We start from the raw sequence: 24,306 nt of genomic DNA on the forward strand, positions 1-24,306 counted from the left end.
TTTTTGTATGGGTTGTTATGATGAAACTTTACAAATTTTGCCTTATCAGCTTCATCTTCCTTTGAATTCTCCTCTACCTGGGAGTGAACTAACCAAAGAACCTTTTCGTTGGGATCAAAGGTTATTTGCCCTGGTGTTGCGTTTGCCTGGATTGGCTTCTACTGAGCCAGAGCAACTAGGGAGTGTACCAACCGATGAATCTGCTATCACACAGATGTGTGAAGTCACTGGAGGTATTGACAATATTTAATATTTCTAAAGGAAGAATTCAAGGCAGCAGAGTATTTTTATTAAATGCTGTATCCAGTCTTTACTTGTTTTCCTTCAGAATTTTTAACTCTGCTGCTTAAAATCTTTATTAGTGTGATGTTTGCTGCCAAAGTAGTTATGATTATTTCAGGTTATATTTTAGAATTTCAAATGCTCCTATTGTGCCATAGTATTTTATTTGCTCAAACTTGTACTATTTGTTTTTCCTTCTGGTATAGGTCGCTCCTACTGTGTTAAAACACAAAGAATGTTGAATCAGTGTTTAGAATCTCTAGTTCAAAAAGTTCAAAGCGGTGTAGTTATTAACTTTGAGAAAACAGGACCAGATCCACTTCTTATTGGAGAAGGTATAGTATATAACTTTGTTTATACCCTACAGTGTTATTGAGGAGAGCCATCTGTGATTGGAAAAACATTAAACTAATCATAATAAACAGTCTTCATTGTCCACACGCATTTAAGGGGTTACAAACATCCATCCAAAGAGCTACCATTTGCTCATTTTCTATACATGCATGTCAGGTAGCCAAATTCTAGCAACTTTAATTCAATGTGAAATCTCCCTAAGAAAATTATTCTTTTTCCCTACCCATTTCATATTCCCTGTCCCAGTCCTGGCATGACACTGAATTATTTACCTCTCTATTCACAGAATATCTGGAGATTTACTATGGAGTGCCACTTAACTGATTTTGGTCTTGTAAGCATCCCAAATATGTATTCTGTAAGAGCCTACATCAGTATTTTCCCGGCAACTTTTTAACTACAGAAATTTTTCTCTTCAAATGAGATTTTTAATGAAAGTTCAACACCTCAAAGTAGATGAAAGCAGAGCTATTTTTGTATAGAGGAAGGAACTTATCCCTCAAATCATACCTGGTATCACAAGGCATCTCCTCATTGCATACAATTCACATACATACACACTTTTGTGTACCTCATTACCAAAGTGCTGATCTGATCTGATCCATACATTTCAATTGCCATGGCCCCAATCAGTGGTAGCTAGCTGCCTAGACAACAAAAAGGGTCAAGTGCACAGGGGCAGAAAGACATACATTTGTGTCTGAAGCAGTGGATCCTGTGGTAACTGATCTTTTTTTTTCTGTTTAGTTCCTGGAACCCTTTGAGAAACTGTTGGAAAAATAGTGTCCCCTCTCCCTAGAAAAATGAACATAGGCCACACACACAAAATTTTGTATTTAATTTCAGGTGTTTCTTGGACTCTAGTTTAAGAACACCAGCCATAGAAAACTGAGGTGTCACAGCCTATTTTAAATTAATTAAGCTAATCATAAAGGAAGCACATGTTATATTGCTAACAATTGACTTTTCAATCCACAGTTTTGTGTTCATTAGCTTCATATGAACTGGGAACTTTCATACTGAAAACCAATTAGTGTCATATAAATAGCTCAGGTTTTCTTTGTAGCTCCATTTACCCTTTGTCCAGACTTGTTAACCTTTAAGATTCTGATGAAGGCTGACTCTCTTCTCAGAAAAATGCACATCCCCAGAACTGTGAGCTCAACTTCAGAGAGGTTTCTTGTTTCCCTGAAGCAATTCCATGTATTCCCTAGAGCCTCATAGATGCCAATAAATCTGTTGGTCTAAAGTAGTTACTTCTTTAAAGTAACAAATAAGTAAATCAAATGACCTATAATTTTGGAAAAAATGAGACTCAAATAATGAAAACATATCTTTTAGAAATATAATTTAGATTGATGAATGATCTGTTTTGCTCTGTTTTTTTTCCAGAAGGGAGGCGAATGGAATATGCTAGTTTAAATCATTAAAATGCATTTATGCAGCATTATATAATATCTCCAATATCTGTATTTTCTTTGGAATTTTAATGGTTATGGGGAAGCTATCATGAATTAGTCCACTATAAACTTGATGCATTGGCTTTTTTTGCCCTCCCCCAACTCTGTACATAGAGTATATTGTCAGTAATTATTTTATCTTTAAGTGAGTTGGATAGTTTTTATTTTGCCTTTGTGGTCATTGGTTCTAACTGCTTAGTAAAGAATACTTTCGTCATCTAATTGAGTTTATAAAAAAATCTAAATGGAACTTATGACCTATTTTGTCAGAGACCTATTTTGCCATTTCCTGGTAGAACTATGCCAGGAAATGAACAACTTCATTTGCCTAATTTGGAAAAATAACTGTAGTGGTTTGATGTGTTTTTTTTGTCTAAAACTCAGATAATTTAAAACTAATTTTTCAATAGTTTTCCCTGTTCTGCCTATTTTGGTTGTAATTAAGGATGGGGATGGAATGTTGGGTTAGACGGGATGGATTAGATGAAAAGAATTGCTAGGGAGAACATTAAAAAATCCTAGTAGAATCTTTTTTTTTTTTGCTTCCATTTTTCATGAATCACTGTTTTGTTCTTGATTTTAGCTGAAAATTTTGTACCAGCAGATCAGTAGCTGCAAAAGAAATTCATGCTTTCATCTGTCTTTTGTTCAACTTTTAGATGGATTTATGGATTCATCTAGGTCAGGCAATTCATTTGCTGCTCAACCATGGCATAGTTGTCATAAGCTTATTTATGTACGACCTAACTCTAAAACTGGTGTTCCCGTTGGACACTGGCCCATTCCAGAATCTTTTTGGCCAGATCAGAATTTACCTTCGCTAGTAAGTATAAAACAAAAGGTAAACATCCTTCTGGATTTTCAATTTGCAGATTACAGTGAACCTTTTAAAATAGCTTTGAGGCTTCTAAGCCCTGCCTTCTACCTCTTGCCAGAAGTCTAGCTTATACCTAAAAACAAGGGAGGACTTTCTCTTCTGGCATTCTTTCTTTCAGTTGCCTTTGCCACTTGAACTGTCCCCTTTGGATGTTAAAGCATTGCTATTTTTGATGCTGTTGCAATCTGTGACTTGGTTCTTATTTCAGGGCAGCTGACTTGATTTACATGGTAAACAATGTCTAAGTCGTGTTGGCATTGATTTTCATGTGTACCCTAAAGAAATTAGGACTTATTCTAAACCTTTTTTTAAAAATATTTAATTTATTTATTTTTAGAGAGGGGAAGGGAGGGAGAAAGAGAGAGAGAAACATCAGTGTGTGGTTGTATCTCATGTGGCCCTCACTGGGGACCTGGCCCGCAACCCAGGCATGTGCCTGACTGAGAATCAAACCTGTGATCCCTTGGTTCGCAACCCACGCTCAATCCACTGAGCCACGCCAGCCAGGGCACCTAAACCTTGTATAGGTTCTAGAAACGCATTTAAATCATGACTTGGGGTGGTGAACGCACAATGCAATATACAGATGATGTAATATAGACTTGTATACCTAAAACCTATATAATTATATTAACCAATGTCAACCCAATAAATTCAATGAAAGTAAAAAATAAGGTTTAGAAACACACTCAAGTTAGAAGTCATTTTACTTCCTCTCAGGGAGTCATTAGACAGCTAGTGGAACTTTGTAGACCTACTTTTCATTTTTTTTTTATAATCATTGGACTTGTGTCCCTTGGCGACATTCCTTTCAATGAAGGGTGATTAATCAACATTTTAAAATTATCTCTAAGCAAGGATTTGCCTCTTTGTGCACTGCATTTGGTAGAAGGGGGGTTGATATTTTAGTTGTTCCTAGTACCTGATGAATTGGCTTTGGGGATAGGGGTGATGCATAATAAAAAGTGAAATTATATGAATTTAATTCTGCCTTTCATTTTCCTTCTTTCCTCCAGGAAGGGAGGGTGAGGGCCCCAAAAGGATCGCTGTTCTTCCAGTTTAGTACCTTTCTGATTAAACTGATCTGTAGTCTGTCTGAGTTTTAGAAATTTCTAGCATGAACTGCATATTTCCCTGGATCGCTATTTTTACACTCCTGCATATTTTTTTCAGGAGTGGACATGAAAGGCCTGAAGGTTCTTCAAATGGTTGAAGAACCATTTGAGCCTCTGCTGTGGGAGAGGGTAAATCTTTTTCCCCTTCCCTCAGGACTCTAAGGTGGCACACTGGTCAAATCTCAGTGCCCCTTTAAACCCCAGAGTAAATGGTTTAGTTACGAAGTTACTTCATTATTATCAATGACAGGGATTCACTCATGTCATTATTGCTTTCTTACAGGTTTACATCAATAAGACAAAATATTTCTCAAGTTTAATTAAAATTAAAGCCAGGAAAAAGTGAAGTAAAGAAACTCCAAGTAACTCACGCAAAGTTCATGTTACCATGCCTTTAGATTTAAAAGCACATTTGGGGGTTGTTTTTCTCAGCTCCCAAAACATCTTATAGGTTTGTAAATCATAAATGCAAGTGAGCAGGTTTTCCGCTTTCATAAAGGAAACAGATATTTTGTTATATTCATATTAGCCTTACAGTTCTCAGCAAGAATAGGGGAGCCATGTCTCATCCTTGTCCCTGGGACTTGCCCTATCTCCTTATCTCTCCATATTTCCCTTGCTGCCACTATTTCTCTCTCTGATGCCCTCCACTCCCACAGGCTGCACTCATTAATAAAATGGCTGCTCCATCAATCTGCTCTAGCTCCCCAGGCAAACAGGCCTTTGCAGCCCAGCCAAAAGCACCCCCAACTCTAGCTATTCAAAGCAAGTATGTGGGTGTGAGAAGTGCTGTAAAAAATCAACTAGAAAAAAACTCTACTGCGCCCTGGAGTTTTGACTGGCTCAGTTTTGGTCTACTCTAGTTTGCCTTTTCTATGCCTTTACAATTTTCATCTGGCTCATTAGTGGTTATCTAGCTCTATTATTACCTCCTTAGAAAGGTTCATGGATTTCTTCTTTAGCAGTGTCTGGACTATCTGTAACCTCATGGTACAAAAGAATGAAGGCCAGATAATGCTTGGAGGTTGCAAAATGGATCTGAAATCCAGGCTTCATCCTACAGATTGTAATGACTTCTTAAACATATTCAAAGTAGTTTTATTTTTTATTTTACTGAGATTGTACTTACAAGCATTATAATTTACCTTTCTTTATCCTGTTGCCAAATAGATAGTAGAGATAAAGAATCTGAGTGCTCTCCCCCTACTGAAGTCATTGGTGATGCCTAGAGATCAGCAGCCTTTTCCTCAAAACACTAGTCTGTATCTCAGTGATGGTTTATAAAAGGGGTTGCAGAATTATTAGAAATGTAAGCTCACTTATAACGGACCATGTTTTCCCCTCTTGTTTTTTTAGCCTCCAAGAACATCTCATCCTATTGTGAGGTTCTCCTGTATAGATTGTGAGCCAATGGTAATAGACAAACTTCCCTTTGATAAATATGAACTTGAACCTTCACCTTTAACTCAGTACATCCTGGAACGCAAGTCTCCCCATACCTGCTGGCAGGTACTCATCCTTACCTGTTAGACAAGTATCTATAACTACTCTTGGATATGGGAATTGTTTAAACAAGTTTCAAATGTTTATCTAGAAATAATTGGGCTGAGTCTATTAATAATATTTCTCAAAAATGTCATCAAATGGACAACAGGGCCAAGCAAATAATTTCACACTGATATGAATCATTAGCCTACTGTACATTGCCATTTAAGGTAGTCAAATCTGATGAAACCTGTATATCTGAGGATTTGGAGGATTCCCTTGAAACCTGTTCAGGGACCCCTCGTTAAGAATCCCTAACCTAAGGGATATAATTCTATTTAGCTGTGGCTTCTGCAGCTGAAGCAAAGTTCTCAACCCTTAGTGTGAACTTGACAGATTAGAAGTACAAGATATTTTGACAAAAAGCTGTAAGCCCTGAAACTACTTTCTGTATTAGTGTAATGTAATCAAACTCTTTTTGTGGTGCCAAGCATATTGGTGTGTGTAGTGTGGATTTTACTTAGATAAAGCAAATGCACATTCACTGGCTCTTGCGAGTGTGATCCTTCAACCAGAAGGTCTTGCTGATTTTTTACTAGATTCACTTTTGGATTTTAATTTGTAAAAATCCAGACACTGCAGTTACAGCCTCTTTATTTGGATGTGAGAAGGAAGTTGTACACTGTAAAGATGTTTGTTCTATTTCTAAACTATAGCATCATATAGCAATCAGTAATTGTTAGGTTCTATTTACGCAAGGAATGCTTTCAGACTGTCATCTGTTTCATACTAAAATATGTTTTATGCTATTTCTACTAGTTGTCTTTAAGCTACTTAAATCCTCCAAAGATGCTAAAACTGGGTAGAAAAAAGGAAACGGGCTTAAAGCAAGGATAGAAAAGTTCAAGAAGCAGAATAATCTCATAAATATAATATTGAACAAAAGAAGGCAGACATGAAAGGTCACATACTGTATGATTTTGCTTTATGTATATTCAAAAAGAGGACAAACTGATTTACTTCATTAGAAGTCAGGATAGTGGTTTCTCTCAAGGGTGCAGAGTAGTGACCAGAAGATGACATGAGGAGGCTTCTAGTCATGTTCTATTTCTTGAGCTGTGTGCTGATCAAACATGTGAATTCACTGTGTGAACATTCATTGAGCTACAATATATACTTACAATTCATGCACTATTTTGGATGTATGTTTATATTTCAATAAAATATACCCAAAAATGTACTAGAAATATAGAGATATGGGTAATAGAATGCTAACTTAAAGTCAATATAGGTCATTTGAATTTATGGGTTGAAAAAGATTTGCAAAAAAACAAATAAAATTATAAATTTCACCTTTTCCCTAAAATAAACCCTCTTTTCTATGTAGCACATTGCATGTGAGTGTTCTCCAAAGAAACTTAAATCCTGTCCTTGCTCCTTGTCCCACCCCTCAGATGTGCCATATGCTTTTCTCCTGTGCCTTATGTTACTTTGATTTAGAATAGTTTTAATGTGATTAATTAGTTAGTGGGTGTGAAAAAGAATTAGATGAATCAGGAGCCAGGATATTTGGCAAAACCATTATGGAGACTGGATTTTAACCCTGGCTGTGCCACCAACTATCTGGTTTTGAACCAGACACTTATTTTTTCTAGACTAGATGGTCTCTAATGATCACTTTGAACCCCAAAATGCTCTGAATCTGCAGGTGATAAGGAATTTGGAAAACTCAAGGAGCTCAAGAGGCTTATGGGAAATAAGGAAGGTAGGAAGGGAGGGAGGGAAGAGAGAGAAAGAAAGTGAGAAAGGAACAAAAGCAGTGCTTTTCCTTTCATGGGACTCACAGATTTAACCTTTGATGGCTGTGTGCAACGTCTTATATCCTTTATGATGATCCCCCAGCCCCTGCTTCTAGCATACACAATTAGGAAACAAGGGGAAATCCAACATGTTTTATTATTGTTTTCTGTTTCTATTAAGCTTCAAGTGAACATATGAAATCTAGTAGATGAGTCATGTTTTAGCACAACTCATTGTTTTGTGGAGTCATAAATTACATAGGAAGGATTTATTCTTAGCTATAACTAGGTATAGCAAGGGTTTAGTGAGCTGGCAGGTGATAGTGCTGGTACCAAGAATTAACAAGGTAAATGGATCCTGTTCACCATCAGGGTTTGACTTTTCTCTTAAATGATACTGTTGAAAGACTCATGAAACACAGAGAAAATGTGGTAGCTAGAGGACTCCAGCACAGCATATCAAGTGTATGGGACCTGATGATATAATATATATCAAATCAAGAATATCAATAAGGAATCAGATGATAATCATATGAAATAAAGATTAATGTTTTCATTGTTATTGAATGTTTGCTCTACCAGCATAGTTTACAAGATCAATGGCTTCCAGAATGAACCAAAGCATCTCCTTGCTGCCTCAAAATAATTAGCAGCAGTGCCTGGCTTATCAGTAAATATTTATTGTAAAAATGAAAAATGAATAGTAGGTAGGAGAATTGAGCATCAAAGGGAAGTTGAGCAAGATTTAATAGTAATACACATGAGGAGTGTTAGCATAATCTTTTTTTAGCATAATCCTTCAAATGGGCTTTGTTTTTCTAATTGCCTGCTCTAGGCATGGGGCTACATTCCATTTCCTAAAAGTCTTTACAGTGGTCACCATTTCTTCTTTTGAAAAGTCAATTTGTTTTAATGGCCAGTATCATTTAATTATATTTCAGCCTTATTTTCCATGTGTTATCCAAGTAAATATTTGGGTATTGGTGATGTAGACTACAAACTGAATGGTTATTGCATATTACAGTTTCGTTTATTTTTAAAATATTTTATTTATTGCCCTGGCTGGTGTAGCTCAGTGGATTGAGCGTGGGCTGCAAACCAAAGTGTCGCAGGTTCGATTCCCAGTCAGGGCACATGCCTGGGTTGCAGGCCATAGCCCCCAGCAACCGCACATTGATGTTTCTCTCTCTCTATCTATCTCCCTCCCTTCCCTCTCTAAAAAATCGTTTAAAAAATCTTTTTAAAAAGATTTTATTTATTTATTTTTACAGAGAGGGGAAGGAAAGGAGAAAGGGAGAGAGAAACAGTAATGTGTGGTTGCCTCTTGTGTGCCCCTTATTGGGGACCTGGCCTGCAACCCCGGCGTGTGTCCTGACTGGGAATCGAACTGGTGACTCTTTGGTTCACAGGCCAGCACTCAGTCCACTGAGCCACACCAGCCAGGGCAACAGTTTCATTTTTTTATTATAAGTTATGAAAGAATTGCAGTCTTAACATTCTTATTTAGTGTGATATATTTGACATAAACATAGGCTAAAAGCGCCATTCCCATTTTAAAATTACAATTAAGTTGTGCCATAGATGTGGCTATGGAGTGTTGCTATGCGTTTAGTTTTACATAAAATCCTTATCGTCATAACTGTGTATTATGTCATGTTATTCTCAGGTGTTTGTTACTAGCAGTGGAAAATATAATGAACTTGGATATCCATTTGGTTATTTAAAAGCTAGTACAACTTTAACTTGTGTAAACCTCTTTGTGATGCCGTACAACTACCCAGTTTTACTCCCTCTTTTAGGTAAGTAAAGTTTGTCCTATTTAATCATCTTTAGAATACAACAAAACAAAAAAATATATGATAGGCTAAGCACTTTACATATATCAAAGAGCAGCTGATATCTGAATATATATAAAATCTAAAATCTAAAAACTGATTTGGAAGGATAGAATTTGCACACTGTTTTCTGTTTTGTTTTTTGTTTCTTGTTTTCACATCAAACAGAAGAGACAGCTCTGGTGTGAGATTTTTATGCTCTTCTTTACATTGCAAGGTCCAGTGCTGTCATCCCCACCCTAACCCCAGTTTTAAGTGCACTTGCCTTTTCATAGACCAGTTTAGGCCAAAAAATACCATTGATTGGGATTAACGCTCCAAAAGTATGATGGTTTTCTTCAGAAAATAGGACTTCTGTAGCAGTATTGGCTCACACTAATTCCTCCACAAAAGAATATTCAATGCTCTTGAGGCATTTGTTTTAGGTACAAGAGTAAATTCTGCAATAATTGTAGTTGTAGAAGCTGTGGTTTCCATGGCAATATTCTAAAAGGATCAACTCCACAAGCTGTTATTCAGATATCACCAAAAACCTGTGTTGAGATTTTTTTCTCATTTAAAGAGCCACATCTGTTTAGAGTAATATAATACCATATGGTATCCTTCTAGTTGTAAAGTTGCGAGTATTTTTATTTGGTGGAGTTTCTTAATTTTTGCAAAGAGGACCAAACCTTTACTGAGTTTTAATATAATCATTAAAAGCATAATATTTTTATTATCAGTGAAATAATCCAGATATAGATAAATAGCATATGATTTCATGTATATGTGGAATCTAAAAAAATAAATGAGCAAAGCAGAGGCAAACTCACAGATATGGAGAACTTTTTGATGATTGCCAGATGGGAGGGGTTTAGGGGGTTGGGTGAAAAAGGAGAAGGGATTAAGTTGTGCAAATTGCCAGTTATAAAAACTGTACAAAAGCTATATACAAACTTACAATAGCCAAGTATAGCATAAGGAATATACCCAATAATATTGTAATAGCTATGTATGATATCAGATGAGTACATTAGGTTCCTCTTACAGGTGAGATCATATGGTGTTTATCTTTCACTGCCTGGCTTACTTCACTTAGCATAATGCTCTCCAGATCCATCCACACTGTAGCAAAGGGAAGAGACTCCTTCTGTTTTTTTGCTGTATAGTATTCCAGTGTGTCAATGTACCACAGATTTTGATCCACTCATTTAATGATGAGTACTTATGCTGTTTCCAGCACTTGGCTATTGTAAATTGCACTGTTATGAACATTGGGGTGCATAGGTTCTTTTGAATTGGTGTTTCAGGATTCTTAGGATATAATCCCAGCAGTGGAATTGCTGGGTCAAAAGGCAATTCCATTTTTAGTTTTTTGGGGGGGAAATTCCATACTGTGTTCCACAGTAGCTGCAACAGTCTGCATTCCCACCAACAGTGTACTAGGGTTTCCTATTCTCTGCAACCTCACCAGCACTTGTTATTTGTTGATTTGTTTATGATGGCCATTCCAACCAGTGTGAAGTGGTATCTCATTGTGGTTTTAATTTGCATCTCTCTGTTCGCTAGTGATGCTGAGCATCCTTTCATATGTGTCTGGGCCCTTTGTATGTCCTCCTTGGAGAAGTGTCTGTTAAGGTCCCTTGCCCATTTTTTTAATTGGATTGTTTGTCTTCCTGGTGTGGAGTTGTGAGTTCTTTATATATTTTGGAGATCAAACCCTTGTCTGAGATATAATTGGCAAATACATTTTTCCATACAATTGGTTCCCTTTTTGTTTTGCTACTGTTTTCTTTAGCTGTGCAGAAACTTTTTAATTTGATGAAGTCCCATTTGTTTATTATTTCCTTTATGTTCCTTGCTCTAGGAAACATATCTGTGAAAATATTCCTCCATGGAATATCTGAAATTTTCCTGTCTATGTTCTCCTCTAAGACTTTTATGGTGGTATGACTTATATTTGTATTTTATCCATCTTCTGTTTATTGAAAAGGAAAAGTTATTTTTAAAAACATAAGATTTATTTTGGTACTACAAATTATATATATATATATATAAAATGTACCAAAAAGGCAATTATTTTCAGTGTTCCATGTTGCATAATTTTTAATTGCATTTATATGGGTTTAAAAGTTCCAAGTTAAGGTTAAGAATGGGTCATCATAAATATACTAGCATGATTGTTCTGTAGAGTCTATTTTCTTTGTTTCTTAGTCTAAAAGTATCTTCTAGAAGGTGATTGTCACTGATGTATAATATAGGTTATGTCTCTGATTAATAAGTCTACCAACAAAAACTCCCTGTATTTTGTGGATTTACTTACCCCTTTTTCTTTTTTTTTACTTGTGTGTTTTGGTTTTTAATTCAATATAATAATTTTCAGTTTTCTTCTTTTTTGCTCATTCCAATTCCATGTTTTGATATCATACTTTGACCCTGAATCATTGATCAAGGTTTATAGTAGGAGAATAAAACTTATGTTCTGACAAAACAAGCTACCTTTATGACCCCAGTTTTCAGATTATACAATGAAGGATTACACTAGGTACTCTTTATTTAAACTGTAAATAGTATTATTTTTCTATTTTAAGTACACTTTATTCTGAGGAAATTGTAGATTTACATGCAGTTGTAAGAAATAAAAATAGACATGACACCAAAAACACAGAGAACAGAATAAAAAATAAACACATGGGACTTCATCAAACTTAAAACCTTTTGTACATCAAAGGACACAACCCATGGAGTGACAAGGCAACCAATGGAATGGGGAAAATTTGCAAATCATATATCTGGTCATTTTGTGGGGAGGTGTGTTTTCTGTTATGTATATTGGGTGATTTCTTTTTAAAAAAATATTTTCTTTTTTAAAAGATTTATATATTTATTTTTAGAGAGTAGAGAAGGGAAGGAGAAAGAGAGGGAGAGAAACATCAATGTGTGGTTGCCTCTTGCATGCCCCCTACTGGGGACCTGGCCTGGAACCCAGGCATGTACCTGGACTGGGAATCGAACCAATGAGCCTTTGGTTCACAGGCTGGCACTCAATCCACTGAGCCACATCATCCAGGGCCATATTGGATGATTTCTATTCTATTTTTCAGTTTACTATTTCCTCTGTATCCTCCATTCTGCCTTTGAGCCCACCCATTGTGATATTTTTTTGGTTATTGCTTTTTTCAATTCTGAGATTTCCATTTGGTTCTTCTTTATATCTTCAACTCTCACTTTCTATTTCTTTGCTGAATCTTTTAATTTTCTTTCATTTGTTTCAATTGTGTTTATAATTCGTTGTTGAAATATTTTTTTTTGTTATGGTTGGTCCTTTAAACCTAAACTGAATATTTTAATCATTTTTATTGTTATTCTGTTACAGTTGTCCTAATTTTTCACCCTTTGCCCTTTTCTTTTCCTGATTATTTTTTATTGTTGTTCAGTTACAGTTGTCCCCATTTTCCCCCTGTTGCTTTCCCCTGCCCTGTCCAATCTCCACTCCCAAAGACAATCTCCACCCCACTATCGTTGTTCATGGGTCCTTTATGCATGTTCCTTGACTTGACCCTTCCCCTTCTGTGATTTTGGTGTTAGTGTCTCTTGATTGCCATTTTGAATTTGTTTTGAGATCTTCCTGGTTCTTGGTATGGTGAATGATTTTTAATTGAAACCTGAACATTTCCAGTATTGTGAATCTCTGGATATTCTTTAAATCCAGTTTTAAATTTTCTGTTTTATCTTGTTTCTTCTTACACTTCTCAGGAAGAGATTTTGAGGTACTGCCTCATTAGTGCCAAGAGGGTAGAAGTCCAGGTTCCCCATTGGCCTCTGTTGACCCCCAGAAGGAGGGAGCTCCTTGTTATTGCTGTGCAGGGTTAGGAGTTCTGGATTCTCACTAGAATGATACTGTCCTGGTTGGGAGAAGTAGGGGTTCCTCATTTCTCATCCTCACATGGTCTCCACTGACACCATGGGGTAGAGATGCCCTCATTACTGCAGGGCAGTAGAAAAGTTCTTTAGAACTATTATGGGTTGAATTCCAGTATTTCATCTTTGTTCTAAACTCAGGTTACCTTCCAAATCATTATATGAAAATGCCCCTATGTAGAATAGCTGATCTTCAATCAGAAACTGAGATACATAGCACTTTATAATAGCAAGACCCACCCTCTAAAATTGGTCTTGGCTGGTCTTACAGGTAATAGAGGTCAGATGTGGACAGGACATAACAGTTAAGAGGAAGCATTCAGATCTTCCTTTGCCTCAAATCTTCTGTGCTTAAGTTGCCACATTCTCAGAGTCCCCAGTACTATGTAAGGTCAAATCCTGACACTGTCTTCCTGGTTACCTCTTAGTCTGTATCACTCTATTCCCTAAATGCCAAGTTTCCCTTCTCTCTGAAATGTCTTCTAACACCAGAGAGACATATGTGGCATTTAACCTGGTCCTCATTAACCTAAAACACTGAGAATCCAGTCCTACCTAAAGCATCATGATCCCTTTGCAAATACCCCAAACCAGAAACCTCTAAGGCATCTTTCATTCCTTCCCCCTCCCTAAACCCACATGTCAATTTCAGGGCCACCCGATCCTTGACTCAGTTCCCATTCTGCCCTTTAGCTTCATATACCTATCTCTAGGCTTTTCTATAACTTGTATATTCTAAGAAGCATGGAGTTTTCATAGCCTTTGAGGCTAGAGGTCCTTGTGCCCATGAATCTCAAACTTGGGTTTGATGTTGAGGTTCTGAAATAGACACTCTTTACATTTCTACCATTACTTCACTTTCTGGATTATGTAGCTTCCATAGTGCTTAAAAGTATGGACCGTAGAGCTTAGCTATGCTGGTATGAATCCTGGCTCTGCTGTTTCCTAGCTTTGTGACCATGGATAAGATACTTAACCTCTCTGTGCTTCAGTTATTTCATCTATGAAGTGAGAATAATGATAGTTACTACCTCAAAGGGATTGAGTTGGGATTAATTAATACAGTAAATTGCACAGAACTCACCTGGAAAATATTGCTTGATAATATTATTAGCTTCATTATTAATATTGTCATTATTAATAGCTATGTTATCTTAGTATCTATTGAAGGCACTCTTTTATCCTGAAGATATAATATAAAGATATAGGACAGTTTTGCAGTTTTAGTGGGCAGGGCATTTAGTAAAAAAAGCAAGTTAAGTCAATATACTACATAATGCCAGGAAGCATCGCTGCATAGTACACTACTGCATAGTACAATACTCGTCCATAAAGATGACTCCTGTTTCTTTACCAACTCAAGATTTCCATTGAAAGTAGTTAAAGGTTTAATTATTTAAGCATTAAAACTTACATGGGATAGATTGTGAAGTTTAATTGAATCAATGAACTACCAGAAGAATCATGTTAGTAGGATGGTAACCAGATTATCATAGTTGGCAAGAAGATTATCTCTCAGTTAGGAAACTAGGAAATTATTATTTGTTTTTGTTGAGGACCAATAGCTACAGAAATTAAGGCATCTATGACAACTTTTCTCTAACATACCACATTCAATTCACCTGTTTGTTTTTTTAAATGAAGAACTAGCTCCATATCGAAACCAGGAGAAGCAAGAGAAAATAATGGAAAGAGGATAACTTGATGTGTATTAACCACTATATATTCAGTTTCATTTTATACAGTGTTTTCATGTACATAATCTAGTTCTCAGAACAGTCTTGTGTGTAATGCAGTTATCATTAAACTGATTCTATAGATGGAATGGAGGCACAAAAAGATGAAGTAATTTCTCAAAGCTTACTCAGCTAACTATGTGGCTGACTTTCGGACCCATGTCTCCCTTCCTCTTTAAAGCAGTGAATGGGGAGAAAGGAACTGGAAGACAAAATGTCAGTAGTTTTTGAGGTGTTGGCAATATCATTTTAATCTCAGCCTACACTCACTTCCTTGTCTTTCAAATGTTGATTAGCTAATTGTTTATGACATCTTTACTATACCCTCCTAGAGACTCCGTGTGAATGGAAATTTAATACCATGGAAAGCATTTTCTGAGCTATAGAATTAGTGACTAAACTCTCTGTACCCTTAATTTAGACTGTGGAAGATTTTCTTTCTTTCTCCTACCCCTGTTTCAAAAAAAATACGACAAGAAATAATTAAACTAAATTGACTCCTAGGTGGATTATTGCAATCAGCAGTGTTAGAAATATTAAAACTATTATTGACTTTCATTATTTAATCTATTTATATCTAAATGTCTCTCCAATTCTTGTGGAATTTATCAGTTAGTTTCCAAAATCTGCCTAATTCCCAACAGACTTCACATAAAATACACAGTGTAACATGATATTTCCATCGTTTCTCATTCTTTTCTGTTAAGATACGAATGGTCTTTTTTTAATGGTCTTTAAAATACCTTGGTGCTACAATGAGCCAGCAGTCTCTTTAGATCTTTTTTCTTTGTTCTTTATACTCTGATTCAAAAGAACAAAAAAAAACTCCATTTTATGACGTCATAAATTTATTAAATTAGTTTCAGCAGGAGTGAGTAATTTATTTATAGAAGTAAAAGGAAGAAAATACACAGTTATTCCTTAACTAAAGTAATTCAGAATTTCAAAGAACAGCCCTATTTGTAAAGAAATTGTGCATATGGCATAGGAATTGCCTTGTCATTGGAAGTAAAAGCATTTGATTTTGGATAAGAACCAATGAAACCTGAAGAAACAAAATAGAGGATGAATTTATAAAAATCTTTGGTATTTATGGTAAGTGTGGCAGGTTCATGTTGATGTCTGTGGATGTCAATTTTGAATTATTACATTATGAAAGAATATTTTATCTTACCCTTGAAAGGAAATAATGAGATGTTTTAGAAATTTTCATGTGGTGTATAGAATGTATTTAAGTTATTAAAATAATGAATTATAGGTGTGAAAAGATAGGGGGATCTGCTTATTTAAGGGAAATATCTTTAGGTATATTAATGCACATGATATTCAAGAAACATAATTTAGTTGTGCAGAATTTAAACTTCAACATAACATTTCTACTTGCTTTTACTAGTGTCATCACCCAATCTTTTAAAATATTTTTTTTATTTTTCAGTTACAGTTGACATACAATATTATATTAATTTCAGAATATACAACCCAGTGATTATACATTATATAACTTACTAAGTGATCATCCCAATAAGTCTAGTACCCACCAAGCACCATACATAGTTATTACAGTATTATTGTCTGTATTCCCCATACGGTACTTTACATCCTGGTGACTATTCTTTAAGTCCTAATTTGTACTTCTTATTTCCTTATCCTTTTTTATCCATCTTCTCAATCCCACTCCCATCTGGTACTCAATTGTTAACTAATATTTGAGAGACTCAAAGTTTGGCTTAAAATGTCTGACCATTGAAATCAAATAAATAAAAAGGGGGAAATATGGCTAACAAAGTTTAGGCTGATTGTAGATAATTCGAAACATAATTTAGAGCTTGCCATCATTACCTAGAAATTAGAGGCTTAACTTTTGTGCTCATATACTTTGTACAGACTCTTACTTTTGTCTTTCAGCAAAAAGTATGACAGTATATTTGTTTGTTTATTTGTTATTGAAATATAATTGATATATAACATTATATCAGTTTTAGGTATATAACATAATGATTCAATATTTGTATATATTGTAAAATGATCACCACAGTAAGTCTAGTTAACATCCATTACCATACATAGTTACAATTTTTATCATACGATGAAAAGTTTTAAGATATACTATTAGCATCTTTCAGATATGCACTACAGTACTATTAACTATAGTCACTGTGCTGTACATAACATTCACATGACTTATTTGTAATTGGGAGTTTGTATTAATTGACTACCTTCAGTCATTTTGCCCATCTCCCACCCCATGCTTACTTCTGGCAACCACCAATCTGTTCTCGGTATGAGTTCAGTTTTGTTGTCGTTGTTGTTTTTCACATCCTCTATTTAGATAAAGGTAATATTCCATCAACCAGTGACCATGGATTCCTTGTCAAGTGAAAATCATGACAGTTGAGTTACCAATATGTAAAAGGTCAAAAATATTTCACATAGATCAGAGTTAGTGTTGTAATATTATATTTTATGTAGCCTCACAGGCAAAAGAGAAATATGTAACTTGAGAATTTATTTCATTTTCTAGAAAGATACCATATAGAACTTTGGTAAATAGTACCAAAAAAAGACAAATGAACTCCAATGAAAGGTTCATCTAATGTAATTAAAACTTGAGTTTTCCAGGAAATGATATAATAGAAGTGGGTTGCTTGATTTAGATCTTGATATTTGGGATCAGAATAATGTAATATTTTATTTGATTTTCTCTTACAGATGACTTGTTTAAAGTTCACAAGCTTAAGCCAAATCTGAAGTGGCGACAGGCTTTTGACAGCTACTTAAAAACTCTGCCTCCATATTACCTATTAGTATGTATTTATGTGTATATATGTATTAAATGTATCAGTGATGATTTTTGCCACAAGAAATATATATTGAATCAAAAACTTTACCCCTGGAATGAGACATTTTTTTTTTAATTTATAAATATTTGTCTTGCCATTGTCTTCTCAAATGTATAAGTGCTTAGAGATGTCATAGTAGAACAAAGAGAACTGTTTTGTTTATATTATTTCCTTTAACTGCCATGGTTATTTTTATAAAATGCATCTATATTTCTCTTATTAAAATAAACCTTATGAAATTATAATTTTGGAATTGAAGAAGAATAGGTCTGGATTCATGTATTATATTAACTTTCCTTTTTAACTCTAGAAATTCTCAATATGGAGTTTCCCTCTGAAAAAAATTCTGAAGACATATTTACTTATTGCCTGTTAAAATGTGTCCTAGACACAGCATGAAGTAGAAACACTTATGTAGGGGCAAAAGGTCGGGATCCAAAAAGAGTTAAAAGTTACTTGGCCTCATTTCAGTGTTTACCATTGAGATACATATTCCTGATGATTTTGAACTGGTCACATAATCTTAATCATGATTTATCAAATCATTTCAGAGGTGGATATGGTAAACTTGAAGTCAAGTTTCTAGAGGTGAAAAGGCAGAACCATGGTATCTGGTGTCACTGGGAGGAGAAATTGGGGTGTGTTAGTAATATTTACCATGGCAGGAATGGGGTGCACAATAAATTGCAATATGAAATAATTTTATGACTTGGAAATTAAGACTGAAAGAATTTACCTGTTTGAATTTGCTATTACTTGCTCTTCTTATCCCACTCTTTTCTGATTGTTTTACTTTCTGTTCCTTACTTCTCTGCTATTTTCATTGCCACTTTTTAATGTTCCATGTTTGGTTTTATGTGCAGCACCTTGACTTCTAAGAAATGAATCATATCCCTTTGCCCCTTATAACTGAACTTTGAGTATTTTAAGATTTATTCTATTCTTACTGTTGTGTATTTTGTTTCCTTATAGCCATTAAAGAAAGCACTAAGGATGATGGGAGCTCCAAATCTGATATCAGATAATTTAGATTGTGGACTTAGTTACAGTGTTATCTCTTACCTTAAAAAACTCAGCCAACAGGTAGTATTGGTAAAAACAAACAAACAAAAATCCTTTGCCCTCAGAAGTGCATTTCCTTATTCTCTAGTGTAATTGTAACTTTTCAAATTAAATGTGTATATATTTCTACACTTTATGGATTAGTACTAATGTGATTCTCTATGGCTTCTAGCTTCACCATTAAACTGCAGTTAAGGGTCTGTCAGTATCATCTGATGCTCTGCCATTTCTCCTTTCGCTTGCCAGTTTGTCCTACCCGCAAGCTGGTTGATATTTTGTGGCCTAAGAGGGACAGAGGCTATCCTCAACCTAGTTTTTCCTAAAATCACATTGGGCTAGAGCATCCCCTTGTATAGGTCAGCACATTGAGGCATGGTATGATTAAATGACTTGCCCGAAATTAGTTTTTAGGCAATAAATATCCATATGCTTTTTCTTGAAGAGGGGGAGATGAGACCAGTATTCCTCATACTAGAGGGTGATAGACCCAAGGGGACCTGAAGAGTGGAGTTCAATCTCCTCTCTTCTTGCCCTCCATCTGTTACTTTATACCCACACCTCATTTACCATTATTCACCTTGTCCCTTGCCTGCCCCTTTCTATTAGTACCTCATCCTCCACTCACCCCTACTTATCATACTTCTCACCTTTACCTAGCCCATTCTTGCAGGATGGAAATGTTTGAGAACTACTGAGTCAGAGCTTTACTGCCATACAAATGCATTATGTTATATGACAAATTTATGTAGCAGCTTTACTTTCTTATGCACAAATGTATTCCCAGGTAGGGAACAGTAGTAGCATTTTCAGTGACTAAAAGCTTTAATTTGGATATGTTTGGAAGTTGGGCCTTTAAAAAACATAGAGTAGTAACCAAGAAAGTGTAATATTTCACTAAAGACCCAAAATGCCTCCACAATGTGGGATGCTGACACACCTTGCTGAGGACTGACAAAAAACTTAAGTATGCTCTGGAGTTTAACAGCTCCCACCAGCCCAGAGTGGTCATAAATGCAAAGAAAGGAAAGGCAAACCCAGATTTTTGGCCTATCAAGTGTCTTCTTAACCCCCTTTTTTCTCTGCTGATATATTTTTGTTGTTAGTGTTTTCTTTTTGGTTATTGTTTATTTATTGATCTATTGATTTATATATTTTATTTGATGTTTACTTTAGGCCTGTAAGGCTGTGTCAGCAGGGTGTGGCCACAAGGAAGAATAGTGAACAGAGTTGAAACTCATGCAGGTTCTGGGACTTTCTGGGATACATTGCTTATATAATTTTATAAATGAGCTATCAGGACCATATATGGAAACAGACCCTTCATTTGTTCTTATCACTTATATCATGACTTGATTAAAAATATATAATAAACATACTTAATTCCAATAATTAGGGAAAATTAATGAATATCTCTAACCAAACCACAAAAAATTCAAAATTATTTTGAGCTTACTGGACATTGGTAGAATTCCACCTTTTAGAAAAAAAGAAAAGATAATTACTAATTTAAAATAGCTCTAATTACTAATTTAATAAGTATGTCACCAGTGTTTCTTGAACTGGTTCAGATGTATGTAAATCACAAAATATGCCCAATATGTTGTTACAATACACTTTTAAGCACTATTTATCAATATGGTATAATAGTGTTTAGTAAGAGCATTTTTTGTTATAAGTTAGTAAGAAACATTGGGCATATATAACATATTATTGGTAATACTTTTTAAGCATGAATTTTTGGATGGTTCAATATTAGAAACAAAAGTTTGATTTTAAAAATATAATACTAATCTACATAATCTGAATTTTAGCACAAGTTTACATTTATAAATATAGGGTCTTAAGCTTTTATGAATATGTAGACTAGATTTTACAGTAACAAAATGTGATTGTAAATGTTTATGAATTAATTCTTATCCCTGGTTTCCATTCCCTCCACAATTCAATCATAATTTTGAAACAGGACACGATAAAAAAACCATATGAAGTTATTTGTCTTTCTAGCCCCCCTACCCCTGTTTGCTGTGGTAGTACAGAGAAGCACAGTAAAATGTTTAATTACCCTTTTTTCTGTGATTTACAATTGAAAATTTTTCTGTGTGGTTCTTAAAGTATTATCTTTCTTAAGTAGTAAAAATGACAGTGATAATATAGATCTTTTTATAACATACTATGTACTTTCATTTTAGACCAAACTAGAGTCAGAACGAATTCTAGCATCAGTGGGGAAGAAACCTCCCCAGGAAACTGGAATCAAAGTGAAAAATCATTCTGGAGGTGGTGTGTCCTTGACTCACAGTAAAAATTTTAGAAAACTATTGAAAGAAATCATAGGGGAAACTTCACCAAGACTGACAGAATTGAATACCAAAGAATTTGCTGGCTTTCAAATAGGGCTCCTAAACAAGGTAAAGTATAACATAAATAGTTTGTGTTTGAACTTGTCTGATATATTTATGTCTTTCATATTACTTTAGTTTTTAAATAATTACAATCCTGTTTTGGACCTTATAGGTATGGACGGACCAGTTTAGGGATTATCCTGCCAGCAGATGCCAATATAGAATTAAATATACAAGATATGTTTAGGGGGTAATGTCTGTAAAAGATAAAGGGAGAGGGAGCAGGAGTAAGCAAGGAAGGCCTTCAGATTACACTGCTGATTTAGTATGCTCTGGAGTTTAAGGAGGGGGGTGCAAGGAAGGAGGAATGGTTATGAAGAGCCTCAAACATTGGTATAGCTGGGAGAAAATCTTGACCTGCCCAACAGGGACCTCTGGCACCAAGATTTCCCATAGAGGAGGTTCACATTGGGCAGAACTGGCCAGGCCAAAACACCCTTCCCCCACCATTCTCAGTCACTGGCAGGGAGCATCCTGGGGAGTGCATGGCCTTAGTTCAAGTGCTTAAGTAGATCCCTAAGTTCAGCAAACTGCACTCATCTCAAGATAAGCCATTGCTTTCTGAAGGGAGATTGCAGCAACTCACCTCCATGGTGCCAGAAAAACACATCTAGATTATAAGCAGTGGGCCCGCAAGGCAGGCACAAACATGATTCTCAGAATTTGGAGTTAAATGACATGCTTGAAAAAGTATATTCCCAGTGGCTTTAATACTTTGTGGGTATATTGGAATTCAGAACAAGGCCAGCAAAGTGTAAATTTCCCACTGGGAAAATTCTACTATAGTCAATTGTATTGAATGTAGAGTCCCTCACTAAGATTTTAAGAGGGTTAAGAATTGTATTTTTATATTAAAAGCTTCAGGAGTAACTGAAATTATTTTTTTCATTTCAAATAGGATTTGAAACCTCAGACATATAGAAATGCCTATGATGTTTCACGTAGAGGTCTTTTAGACCAGTTAACCAGAATGAGATCCAATATGCTGAAAACACACAAGTTTATTGTTGGACAAGATGAAGGTAAATAAACATAAAAATCATCTTTGTTGATTAAGAAAATGCCAAGTCTGATGTAAGTGGTGTTTATTATGTAATGACTAGGTTATTTTGTAATATTTTAATGTTTAGATGTCTGTTTTCACTAAATCCCTGTATCTATCCAGGCACAAGTTTATTATTCCCAGGTTTAAGGAAAAGTGTACATTAATCAGTGCATATATTACACAACCCATGCTTTAACTCCTACAAGCCTCAAAATAAACCCATGAAATAGATAATATTTTATGCCTATCTTATGATATGATAACTGAGAGTGAACATTTTAGTAGTTTGCCCAGGGTTAGTGAGCTGGAAAGTGGCAGAACCTCAGTCTGTCAGATTTTGGAAATTGCATGCACCAATACTGTATCCTTCAGCCCACTGTGGTGAATTCAGTTCATAATTCCTGTTACATGAAAAGAATGAACCTGATAGTGTCCAGGATAATTGGTGACAGTGTACAACTCCTCTATACTCCATTTCATTCATTTTAAATAGGGTCATTTTTTTCCATTAAAATGTACACATCTTAGCCTGGCCAACCTCCCAAAATTATACACCAAGGTTTGTGGGGAGAGGAGGACTTTTCTAGGAAAAGAGCTTGTAGCTTTAACCAAATTCTCCAAGAGGGTGAGACCCACTAACCAGGATTCTCTGGTTGATAACAGAAAACCATGGAGCTTAGGCTCTTCGAACAGAGCAAATATGGTGTTTTGGGTTGGGGTAGTAGTATAAGAGATGTCAGCCCATTTGTCAGACCTTGTTGGAAGGTTAACAGAGTTTTTTCTTGAAATGGTGATTTAAGCTTGTAGGCAGTAGTATTGGTAGACTGGTAATGAGTTGGGTGAAGAGAGATAATTTTAGGTCCCAGAATGCTAGATTTGAGGTTTTAGACTATCACATGTGAACACATAAGGTCTGTCCAGAAAAAGTCCAGCCTTAGTTAATATAATGAGAATGGTTTGTGCAATATCGATGTAACCTGGAAGCCAAGGAGAGTGGACTGGAATGCCCATGCATGAACAATGACAACTTGACTGTGCTAGTCAATGGGCACAGTAGATGCCATTGAGTGAGCATATGTACTGTGTGGCAGTCACATTCAAAATGACTGAGCGAGTAGAGCAACAAATCTGCATCAAATTTTGTGTTAAGCTTGAATATTCCCCTGTGGAAAATATCAGATGATTCAGAAGGCTTTCAGGGAGGATGCAATAAGTGCAGCACAAATAAAACTGTGGCACAAATGCTTCAAAGATGGTCAAGAATCTGTTGAAAATGATACATGTTCTAAAAGCTTGCAACAAGCAGAACATCTGAGAATATTAAATGTGTACGGGCTGCAAACAATAAAGTGGTTACTGACAGTGCAAGAACTAGAAGCTCATGTGGGTATTCCAAAAACTACTGTGTCTCAGATTTTGACTTAGGATCTTGGCATGAAACATGTGGCAAAATTCATCCCATGGCTTCTGCTACCAGAGCAGAAGGAGCATCGTGCTGCAGTTGCTAATGATTTGATTCAAACTGCTACCAATGAACCACATTTCTTCAGGAGGATTATAACTAGAGATGAATTGGGGGTCTATGTCTATGATTCAGAAATGAAGGCCCCATCATCCCAATGGAAGTTGCCTGGTTCTCCACACCCAAAGAAGCACAGCAAAGTTGCAGCAAGATCAAGACCATGCTAACTGTGTTTTTTGATTCACAAGGTATTGTCCATCATGCTTATGCTCCTCCAGGCCAAACATTTAATAAGGGGCACTACCTCAATGTTCTTTGTCGGTCAAGAGATGCGATATGATAAAAACAGCCACAGCTATGGGTAACTGGTGATTGGCAGCTTCATCATAACAATGCACCCGCTCACGCATCAAGTCTCATGCAGAGTTTTTTGGTGAAACATGAAATCACCCAGGTGACTCAGCTGCCCTACAGCCCAGATTTAGTGCCCTGCGACTACTGGCTTTTCCCCAAACTAAAATCACCTTTGAAAGGGTAGAGATTTCAGACCATCATTGAGATTCAGGAACATACAATGGGGCAGCTGACAGCAATTGGGAGAACTGTGTAAGGTCCCAAAGCACCTACTTTGAAGGGGATGGAGGTGTCATTG

The 24,306-nt window shown here is 35.8% G+C and overlaps 1 protein-coding gene across 5 annotated transcripts in view; it reads left to right on the forward strand.

The window, feature by feature from the left end:
- Window positions 1-24,306, forward strand: part of LOC114504539 (integrator complex subunit 6-like) — a 56,566-nt gene that overhangs the window by 24,456 nt on the left and 7,804 nt on the right. For 3 of the 5 annotated variants that reach the window (XM_028522210.2, XM_036016900.1, XM_036016901.1), the window contains 9 exons: window positions 50-233; window positions 489-617; window positions 2,756-2,919; window positions 5,445-5,597; window positions 9,039-9,171; window positions 17,553-17,647; window positions 18,656-18,766; window positions 20,935-21,153; window positions 22,046-22,169. In XM_028522210.2, the coding sequence (XP_028378011.1) occupies window positions 50-233; window positions 489-617; window positions 2,756-2,919; window positions 5,445-5,597; window positions 9,039-9,171; window positions 17,553-17,647; window positions 18,656-18,766; window positions 20,935-21,153; window positions 22,046-22,169 (1,312 nt within the window). The remainder of the gene's footprint in view (window positions 1-49; window positions 234-488; window positions 618-2,755; window positions 2,920-5,444; window positions 5,598-9,038; window positions 9,172-17,552; window positions 17,648-18,655; window positions 18,767-20,934; window positions 21,154-22,045; window positions 22,170-24,306) is intronic. The other 2 variants (XM_028522211.2, XM_028522212.2) reach the window with 1 other exon arrangement.

The sequence above is a fragment of the Phyllostomus discolor genome, chromosome X (assembly GCF_004126475.2).
Source record: "Phyllostomus discolor isolate MPI-MPIP mPhyDis1 chromosome X, mPhyDis1.pri.v3, whole genome shotgun sequence".
Classification (NCBI taxonomy): domain Eukaryota; kingdom Metazoa; phylum Chordata; class Mammalia; order Chiroptera; family Phyllostomidae; genus Phyllostomus; species Phyllostomus discolor.